This window comes from Pristiophorus japonicus, chromosome 23, assembly GCF_044704955.1.
Source record: "Pristiophorus japonicus isolate sPriJap1 chromosome 23, sPriJap1.hap1, whole genome shotgun sequence".
Lineage (NCBI taxonomy): Eukaryota > Metazoa > Chordata > Chondrichthyes > Pristiophoridae > Pristiophorus > Pristiophorus japonicus.
In genome coordinates this window covers 39,280,526-39,291,698 of record NC_091999.1, presented here as the reverse complement: position 1 = coordinate 39,291,698, position 11,173 = coordinate 39,280,526, and the positions used below count along the sequence as shown (strand labels likewise).

At 45.6% G+C, this 11,173-nt stretch overlaps 1 protein-coding gene across 1 annotated transcript; it reads right to left on the bottom strand.

Annotated features, from left to right (window-relative positions):
• Positions 1-679: 679 nt before the first annotated feature.
• Positions 680-3,597, bottom strand: LOC139235494 (probable G-protein coupled receptor 139). The gene is made up of 2 exons (XM_070866580.1): positions 3,501-3,597; positions 680-1,578 (listed from the first exon to the last, which is right to left on the bottom strand). Exons 1-2 carry the CDS (start codon positions 3,595-3,597, stop codon positions 680-682), a joined length of 996 nt encoding a protein of 331 aa, XP_070722681.1.
• Positions 3,598-11,173: the final 7,576 nt, after the last annotated feature.

The window sequence follows — 11,173 nt, the reverse complement described above, 5'->3', positions numbered from 1 at the left end:
GATTTTACAGAGAGTGAGGAGGAGCTGAGTTTAATGTGTGTCGAGTGTGTACGGGGAACACTTCATCCTGCAGATCACTGCATTGTTCAGGCAAACTTACAAATGAACGTTATAGTGGTGAATGTCACTGGGATATACTCCGTCTGCAGGAGACCCTTTAATCCCAAAGGTAGATTATCTGAAACAAGGATACGTCGCTATCACCAGGCACTGGGGCTGCTCAGGTTAAACCCCACTGGGAGAAAAACACAAGGAGCCTGCAAAAGGATGAAAGCACTGACCTTTGAGCCTTTGAAACCTTCCCTCCCTGGCTGTTGTTTGGTCCCAGGCCATTTCCCCCCAGCTTTCCCTGGGAGTGCTGGGGACTGAGCGGCCCGCCCGTGGACTGAAAAGTAACAAAGCCACCTTCCCCGCGCCGCTCCCTTTGGGTAAACACATCCGACACGAGCCTGGCGGTCGGGAGCTTTATAAACCCATCCCAGGCCGCAGCAGACGTCTTAGCGGGGATAAAACCTGCAGGAGTCCAGCGGGACTGATCTCCGTGGACTTCCCCACCTCTATCATTTTTGTTAGTCGCTGAATCCGCGCGGGGAAAGATGAAAACAGGCCTCACTGTGTGTGTATCACAGAGATGAGCGTATTGGGCAGAATACACGCCCAAAACATTGTGTGATTCTTATTATTTAATACATTTAACAATTACAGTAAAGGGATATTTCACCACATTCTTCAACTCCTCTCTGAATTTCGACTGGGTCACGGCATAAATACATGTGTTGGTGCAGCAACTCAGGAGCTGAAGCATAAATCCCATTTCCTGTACATATCTAGGTAGATATACAGGAATAAAGTTTAACGAATACAATCGTTGAACCACAGAATATAACAGAAACACTGCCCATAACAGGATAAAATTGCCGGATATAACAAACAGTAAAATGATGGATTTCCTCCGCTTCTCCATCTCTGGGTCACTGGGAATCTCCCCACTGCTGTGGGCCCTGAGTCTCCTGCGGGTTCTGCTCGATACTAAAACCTGTCTGACAGTTAATGTATTGAGCAGAAGGATCAGAACAAATGGAATAAACGGTGTTATAATATAATGAAGGAATTCAATTACTGCCCATGATAGTGACTCAGAGACTTCCCATGTAACAAAACAAAACCAGGGACCATTGGAAATCTGATACATACCTCCATACATAAAGTACCAGAAAGTGTTCTTTACACAGAACAGCGCACTCACTGTTCCCATAGCCACAGTCGCCGTTTTCTCGGTGCAATATTTGGTTTTGAGCTTCTGACAACAAATGGCTATACATCGATCAAAGGTAAAAGCAACTGTGAACCAGACGGAACAGTCTGTGACTGCGTAAAGCAGGATGGCATGGATATTACACACTTTACTCTTCCACATGAACTCAAACGCGGTTGAATAAAGAATAGAAATCTGCCTGGATATCAGGTCGAGGATAACGACCAGTAGATCTGCCGCTGCCATTGCCACCAGGTAACGGCTGACACACTTGGAGAGACCGCACCTTCCTCGAGACAGGATCATTATCGTCACTAAGTTCACTGCAAGAAAGAGAAAAACAGGGAATTTATATTTCAGATTGAGAGCAACATCAGCTGTCTCAAAGAATTATGTGTGAAATGTGTCAGGATTAAATGAACTATCCAATGGGACGTGTGGTGTTTGGGTCAGGACTGATTACATCAGCGGATGGGTCGTGTGGTGTTTGGGTCAGGACTGATTACACCAGCGGATGGGTCGTGTGGTGTTTGGGTCAGGACTGATTACACCAGCGGATGGGTCGTGTGGTGTTTGGCACAGGTATTGAAAGAACCAATATATGGGACATGTGGGTGTCGGGGCAAGGACTGAATGTACCAATGGATGGAACGTGTGGGTGTTGGCTCTGGACTGAATGTACCAGTGGATGGGATGTTTGGGTGTTGTGACAGGGAGTGAGTGAAGCGGTGGATGTGATGTGTGCTTGCTGGGTCATGACTGAAAGAATTAATGTGTTGGACTTTTGCCAGGATGTTAAAGCGCTGAATGAGACTAATATATAACGCCATATCCAAGTCAGAGTGAGCAATAATTCAGCACAAGAAGCCGCGAGTTTGTCAATAACCTGTGTCCATTGAGGGGAATAGAGTCATTGTCCAGGGATGGGAATGTAGTCTGGGGACAGCGAGGGGAATGGAATCTGTGTCCAGGGAGGAGAATGGAGTTGTGGGCCAAGGGAGGAATGGAGTCTGTGGCCAAGAAAAGGAATGGAGTCTGTACAGGGAGGGGAATGGAGTCTGTGGCCAAGGTGGGGAATGAAATTTGTTGCCAGAGAGTGGAATGGAGTCTTTGGCGAGATTATGGCGGTTGTGTCAAAGGCTGAAGAAGATGACTTGAATTGCATTATGTATCGAAATCAGAACCTTTCCAACCATTGTATTGAAAGTACACTTTGTAACTGGCTTAAGCTGACTTTCCAAGAATATTGCAAATAATCTTTAAAGAAGGGACTGTCGCTTTACAATAGACTAATGATGACCCATGTTGTATGATGTCACAGAGGATTTTCGAACGTGTCTGTTTACAGCTGGAACCATGTCAACCTGCTGCCTTTCACCTGGTGTGAGAAAGTTACAGACTTCCAGTTGACAGAGAGAGTTTGAGACTGGAAATATCAAAATATTTCACAATATAGTGCTACATTTTGAATAGTTGCTACCGTGCGGCCCACACCGAGATCTCCTGAACTGTGGCTGAACAAGGGAAATAAATCAATTCAAGCACAACTGAACAAACATTTTACTGGAAGACGTATTGCAGTTTTAACCCTGTACTGACCATCTGGAATTAGTGACTGTGAGGCAGAGCGGGAGCCAGTGGAAATTACGACAACTCTCTATAGTTGAATCATTAGTGAATAATGTTTCATATCTCAGTGTATTTGTGAAGGATCTCTCAACGCTGATTTCCACAGAGCAGTGTCATTAACAATAACCAGCGGTCCTTAAAACACGTATTACCGCTGAACACATATTTATTATCCAACACTGGGCATCAGTGCAGAAAGCTGACTGCAAGCTGTTCAATAATCTAATCGTTCACTAACATATCTTGTGTCAATAAAATCAAATTTCTGTCAAATCCTGTAAACCACTATCACTGGAAGCAAGTTGCGGAAACAACACACTGTTTATTGAACTGGGAGCAGTGAGTCAGCAAATGATCAAACATTAGATGAAAGAAACGTCCGTGCATTGCCAGACACAGAAAACAGGTTTAAATTGTGAAAACAACATACTGTTCATTGAACTGGGAGCAGCAAATTAACAAATGATCAAACATTACATGACAGAAACTTCTTTTCATTGCCAGACTCAGAAGAAGAGGTTGAAATTGAATACAATTAATAAGTAGAACTAAAGGACAAGGACAGAAAATACAGAGAAACATGGGTTACATAATTAATTGCAGATGAAGGACTCACCAGGAACACCAACAGCAGCGAGGAGCGGGTAATAAATACGTTCCACATTTAAAAATGCCCACAGGATCCAAAGCTCAGTTGGAATCTCCCAGAACATGATTTGACTTCATGTGACCTCCAATGAGCGCTGTTCGTTTTAGACAACAACTTCAGTCAAACATTGCTATACAGGCTGTAAAAAAATCCCAATTTATAGCCTGAGGCAACTCTCCAGTGAGACAATTAAACTGCACACTGAAGGATATTATTCACAGTCACTGAATAAACAAGTTGTCCGAACGTTTTCTTTGCATCATTTTCAATTGCAAAATATCTTAAAAGCAACGTGGCTATCAGATAAAATAACTTTATCCAAAACCAAGCACTATTGGTAAAAGCAGAAATAGTTAAGTCCACAGAATCACAGCATGCATGTGAAGGGAGCAGCTTCATTTAGGGAGTTTCTATTATTGCTGAGATGTAAAATAACTCTGTAATTTCAGATTTTCAATTCACTTCTCGGGGTGACACAAGTGAAATAAAACAAATGGAAGGATAGATGTAGGCGAAGTAAAGGTCAGTAACATGCATGGGCACGAACAGTACAGTGCTAATTAAGGATACATGGGCACTGATAATACAGTGGTCAGTAAGGATACATGGGGACTGATAAAACAATGGTCAGTAAGGATACCTGAGGACTGATAAAACAATGGTCAGTAAGGATACATGGGGACTGATAATACAGTGGTCAGTGAAGGTACATGAGGACTGATAATACAATGGTCAGTGAAGGTACATGAGGACTGATAATACAATGGTCAGTAAGGGTACATAGGGAGGATAATACAGTGGTCAGTGAAGGTACATGACGACTGATAATACAATGGTCAGTAAGGGTACATGGTGACTGTTAATATAATGGCGAGTAAGGATACATGGGACTGATAATACAGTGGTCACTAAGTGTACATGTGGATGGATAATACAGTCGTCAATTAGGATACATGGGGACAGATAATACAATGGTCAGTAAGGGTACATTGGGAAGGATAATAAAATGGTGAGTAAAGGTACATGGTGACTGTTAATATAATGGTGAGTAAGGATACATGTGGACAGATAACACAGAGGTCAGTAAGGATACATGGGGACAGATAATACAGTGGTCACTAAGGGGAATGGGGCATATAATATATTGGTCAGTAAGGGTTCATGGGGACAAATAATACAGTGGTCCGTAAGGGCATATGGGGGCAGATAACATATTGGTCAGTAAGGGTACATGGGGACAGATAATACAATGGTCAGTAAGGATACATGTGTGCTGTTAATACAATGGTCAGTAAGGATTCATGGCGACCTATGCCATACAGATAGTCACACGCCATGCTATCGTTTATTTTCCTCAGAGCATGGAATGGAGAGACTGGAAGTGAGGAAAGGCGATGAAAGGAGCAGAGAGGTGAGAAGGGGAGAAGAGAGAGGACAGGAGGCGGGAGGGGAGTAGGCGAGAGGAGATGAATGTGGAGGAGAGGAGAGGAGGGGAATAGGAGAGCAGAGGTGAGGGGAGGAGATGAGTGGAGTGGAGAAGACAGCAGAGTAGAGGATAGGAGGTGAGAGGAGAGGTTGGCGGAGGAAACAGAGAAGATGAGCAGGAAGGGGAGGAGGGTTTAGTGGCGGAGAGGAGAGGGGAAGTAGAGAGGAGAGCAGAGCAGAGATGAGTAGAGGAATGGAGAGGAGAGTTGATAAGAGGTAAGGAGAGGACAAGAGAGGAGAAAAGAGGGCAGAGGAGAAGATAGGGGAGGGGAAGAGAGGAGAGGAGGGGAATGGAGATGAGAGTCTAGGGGAGATGGTAGGAGAGGAGAGTGGAATAGAGGTGGGGAGAAGGTAGGGGAGAGAAGAGAGATGAGAGGGGAGAGGAGAGAAGCAGAACGCAGAAGGGAGGAATGGAGTGAAGTGGAGAGGGGAGAGAGGATGCGAGGGAAGGAGAGTAGAGCAGAGAAGAGGGGAAGGGCGGCGGGAGAGCATAGGAGAGACCATCAGAGGAGAAGAGAGGAAGAGAATGAGGAGAGCAGGGGCATGAAGAGATGAGAAGGGAGGGGAGGAGAGGGGAGAAGAGAGGCGAAGTGGGGAGGAGAATGGAGGGGAGAAGAGCTGTGGAGAGTCGAGCAACGGAGAGGAGAGTAGAGGAGAGGAGAGGAGAGAAAAGAAGAAAAGGAGAGAGGAGGGTAGTAGATTAGAGGAGAGGAGAGGATGAGACATGGGACAAGAGAGGAGAGTAGAAAAGAGGGCAGGAGAGGAAAGAAGAGTGGGTAGTGGAGAGGTGAGTCGAGGTGAATGGAAAAGAGGGGTGGTGAGTTGAGGAGAGGAGAGGAGAGAGAAGACAATGAATGAGAGGAGGAGGTGAAAAGAGGGTAGAGGAAAGGAGAGCAGATGGGAGGAGAGGGTAGGAGGGCAAGGAGATGAGTGGAGAGGGTACAGGAGAGCAGAGGGAACGAGAGGAGAGGGAAGGAGAAGAGAGGGGCGAACATCAGAGGACACGAGTTGAGGAGAGGAGTTAAAATGAAAGGGGAGAAGAGGTGAGACGGAGGGGAGAGGAGAAGAGGGGAGAATTTAGGGGAGCGGAGTAGAGATGATTGGAGTTGAGAGGAGAGTGGAGATAGAAGCGACTTGAAAACAGGGGGGAGGAGAGGATAGGGGAGGAGAGGAGATGATTGGAGATGAGAGATCAGGAGAGGAGATGAGAGGAGAATGGAGGAGAGGAAAGGGGAGGAGAAGTGGGTCGGGGTGAGGGGACAATGGAGTAGATGCATGGAGAAGGTAGGCGAGAGGGGAGAAAATGAGGACATAAGAGAGTTGAGGAGAACAGCTGAAAGGGGAGGAGAGTTGTGGAAAGGCGGGGAGATGGGAGAGGAGAGAGGAGAGAACGGGAAAACAGGTGAGGAGAGAAGTGGAGAGGAGACAGGAGCAGATGGGAGAAGGGATGAGCCGAGTGGAGAGGATAGAGGAGGAGAGGGGAGAGGAGGAGAGAAGATGAAAGGAAAAGGAGGTGAACAGAGGAGAGAGGAGATGAGAGGAGTGTGGAGGAGAGGTGGGGGCGAGAGGAGGAGAGTTGTGGAGAGGGGAGGAAAAGAGAGACGAGCGGAGAGAGGAGGGTAGAGATGAGCAGGGAGGGGACGAGAGTGTAGGGGAGTCGAGGTGAGAAGAAAGCAGTGCAGGGAAGAGTAGAGGAATGGAGAGTAGATGTGATCAGAGGAGAGGAGAGGTAATTGGAGTGAAGAGGGGAGGGGATTAGAGGAGAGGACTGGGCAGGGAACAGGAGAGGGTAGGGGCGAGGGTAGGAGAGGAGAATAGAGTCGAGGAGGGGAGATGGCAGGGGAGAGGAGAGGAGACAAGCATAGGAGAGATGTGAGGAGAGAGGAAAGGAGAGGGGAGGGGTGATGAGGGGAGGTATTGGGTTAAAAAGGAGGCTTCTCTCCTTTAAGGTGGACTAACTGATGTAGTTAAACGACACCTCGCCCAGCTTCCCACTGTATAACGACCAAGGCAGTAAACAAACGAAACCTCAGGTTTATTGGTTTTATTACGAGCAATGCACAGGAAGTTTCAATCTTGGAACCTCTGAAATAGAAGGGTTTTCAAGCATAATTTATACAGGTGTTGGAGAGGAGCTTTCCTCCTCCAAAATCATCGATAGTTCTATTGCTATTATCGAAGTTACATTGATTTGTTGACTCTTATCAGACGGGTTCTGAGTGGAACATGAAACTGCCCATCTCTCATCTTTGTTTTGTTCCATTTTGCCCTCTACCCCAGTCTATCCGATGCCTGGTGTGGTTGTCCTGGCTTCTTTATCTCTTCTCAGGGACTTGTAAAGAAAACTGCTGACTTTGGCTGCTTAAGTCTTACTAAGGTTAAGTTATAATATAATGCGTATAAGCGTGTTATACCTTATAAGCAAGTGTTACATACATAGGTAATTGATAAGTTCACAACCTTCAGCATAATTCTGACCCCATATCTACAACCTTATTATTTATCCTTTACAATTCCCCCTAATGGCCCTTGGCTATATGCCCAAGATCGGCAATTTCGCAATTAATTCCACATGGGTGAGCTTCCAGGGGTGTCCTTTCACTTGGGTAGTGCTACTTCCCGAGCTCCTGGACCTATCTGTTGGTTTTCCCATCAAGGTTATACTATGTAAGTCCTTTCTGCCGGACTGTCTGATTTCGCTTTCTTCAGTGTTTTATCCATAGTACGGACTAGGGCCTGCCTCTTACGTCGGTTACAGCTTTTTAAAGGATAATACTAGTAAGGTGAGTTCCCTTGCACTACAACCAGTACAATGAGTCCAGCATAGTTCGTGTATAAGTCCTTTCTAGCCAATATTTTCTCGGTGTTCGAATTATGTCCCGCCTGGGGTATCCTCTCTTTCTTCTATTTTTCCTTCACTTGGGGTCTTCTCTATTCTACCGAATTTTTGCCCTGCCTGGGGTATCCTCTATGTTGTCGAATGGTGTCCAATTCAGTCCAGTTTGTTTCTCTTTCAGTTGGAGTTTTTCTTGTTGTCCGATGGCCTTCGCATAACCTCCTCAGGTAATGTCCATCATTGTCCCATCGATCATTCCTCCTTTAGCTCAGGGGTTATAATAAACCCATTTATATCTGTCTCATCAAGTGGAGTGAAGCAGAAGTCAATATCCATAATGGTGCATGTGGTGTTCCTTTCTTCATTTCAGTTGCCATGGTGGTCACACATCAATCTCCATATCCTCGTGAAACAGCGATAATTTTGTAGTCCTGTGTTAGTGGGGGTGATGCTCAAGGTGCACCCGTCCATTTGGTTATATCCACAGTCATCTTTGATCATTCGTAGTAGATCTCGACATAAAGCAACTTGGTTATTTTTATAACAATCTACATATGCTGAGACTCTTAGTACTGTTCTTCTCTTCAATTAAATTTCTGGTTTTTCATCGTACCGCACACAAGTTTGATTCCTTATTTCTCCTACATTTTTTGATGTAGAGTATCTACCATTGTCACATCATACTGTCATATAGATAATAAAAAATCTATTTAATGTGCGGTTACACAGCAGGCCTTTGGGACCTAAGCATGACTGTTTCTCTGCACCTCGCAGGCATGAGTCATGTTTTTTCTAAGGTCCAGTTCGTAAATATATCGAGTGTTATCCAATCCAGCACCTTTCCATTCTGAAGCTATTCAATGTTATGTTGTATTCCATTCAGCAACCATACTCCATATCCTATACATAATAGTTTTGTCTGTATGGTTTTACTTAAGTTCGTTTCTGCTCTATTCATTTATAGTTCTGGCGTGGTCTCGCAATGTGTGGGCCACTTTAATAATTCCCTTTCTGCGCCACTACCCAGTTGTGCCTGTAACTTTTCATGATCCTCATCCCTTTCCAGCAATCCCTGTAAGGTTTGTGTTTGGGCGTTAACTCGATCATCTATCGTGTCTGGCTCTATAGGTTGCAACTCCCGCAACGTATCTCACCGTGTACCATTTCTAGTATCCCTCTTTTCCCCTGTCCCGTTTTTTACCTGACCCTCTTTCGACAATAAATGTCATGGCTTTTCATTGAGGGCCTTTAAGTGCTCGAAGGATCATGTTTCTATACAGGCTTATACTGTTTAACCCGCAGATGTTGGGGTAGCTATATTGTTGAAATTTAGGAATACAGTAATTATTCGCTGACGTACCCTGAAGTATATCTTATCCTTGGTCTTCCTTATCAATTTCTCTTTTGCCCCAGTGTTCACAGTTGGACACGTTTGTGGCGCTAGGGGTGTGATGATGGAGGCCCTGGTAGTGCTCACTGTTGCTAAAGTAGTGGGTGGGGCCGTGTTGGTGGGTCTATCTCTGGAGATATCCCTCCACCACCATTCATAGATGTTAGTGAAATTTGCACCCCCTTCCCCGGGTGCAGTATGTTTGTCCCTCCTGATTATAAAACACACCGCGGTCTTAATCATACTAATTATGGTCCCATATTATTGGCTCATCCCCAATGTTGTTTCGTTTCCTTGTAACGTTGTTTTATGCCCGTTATTTAACTCTACTGTTGCTCCGTCCGTCACCATCAGTGTTTTTAATGTTTTATTAAACTAATGTCGCCCAAGTCCCTGTAATACTGGCCTTGCCATCCCTCAGTCTGTTGTCACTGATATGAGGCTGCGTTACTCCACGTTATTTCCACGAGCTCTCGAGTCCTGCAAAAAGCAATATTTTGCGGTTGTCACTGGTTAGTTAGTGACCATGCTTTTTTAACTGGGTTCAGTGTTTCCACTTGCCGATACTCCTTATAAGTACCATAAGTTACCATGATTACCTAATAGAGCCCGATCCATTTGGATGCGATCCCGAACCTCTCTGGGGTAATCAATCTCTTGACTGCCCATTTGGGGTGTTTGGAACTTCTGTTTCTTAGTATCGTTCTCTAAATCCATCACCAGCATCTGTACATCAAGCTTATCATGTTGATTCTACCTTTATGCACATACCCGTGGTATAAATTTAACAGGCTCCCCTGGATGCATTCCGGGGCCACCACATTCCCATCTTTTCTCCATATCCCGTCGGTCCCTTGTTTGGCCCTCTCTGCTTCCACTCCTCCTGTTCCTGCGGAGTGGCCTCTCCCTGTACCTCAAGCATATTTACTTCCTCAGGCCCAATTGTACATGCTCCGCCTTAGGCTTCCCCGGCCAGTGTACCTGCCACTCGCTTTGCTGCTTCATCTGTCCATGCATTCCCCTGTTCATACTGATCATTATTTTTTACGTGTGCTTTGATCTTTATTATCGCACACTCCTGGGGTAGGAAGGAGGCTTCCACTAGATGTTTCCCAATCTCCTCATGTTTAATCGGTGCTCCTCCTGAGGTCGTGTATCACCGTCTGCTCCAGGCTATCATATAATCATGCACTACTCCGAAAGCATATCGACTGTCTGTATAGATATTTACTCATTTTCCCCTCGCAAGCCTCAGAGCCTCAGTGAGAACCACAAATTCAACCACTTGACCTGATAGATTCTCTTCTAACCGTCCTTCCCCTTTGACCTGACCGCTGCTATCTACCACGACCCATCCTGTCTGTGGTGTCCCATTGATATAGCGCCGAAACTCATCTACATATAGATCCATGTCTGCCTCCTCAAGCAGGGTTTCACTTGCCTGACTACTTCCCTCATCTTCTGTTGTGCTACAATGATGCTCCTCTCCCTTTGTAATGATCCACCCTGCAGGTGTCTTTTATTATTGTTACCGTCCCGTTGATTGGGGCGGGGCGGGGGGTGGGGGGTGGCGGGAGAGGAGGGGGGAGAACATTATTTACCACCTCGCCATTTGTGCATCGAATACATTTTTAGCCTTCCAGTGTTAAGTAATTCTACTAAGGTACGCTGGGTTTGTAGAATAATGCACCCTGACATTATTATTGGTTCGTTAACTCTGATGGCCCAAGCCGCACAGTCGAGGGCAGCAACGCACCTGGACAGTCCTGCAGCTACAGGTTGGGGTTTGTCTGAGTAATATGCCACTGGTCTCTGCCTGTCTCCATGTAATTGAATCACCACCACGTTATAATGATGGTTAATATGGTAGGTATAGATGTGAAAGGGCCTATTCTGGTCTGGTAGTCCCAGGGCTGGAGCACGTGTGAG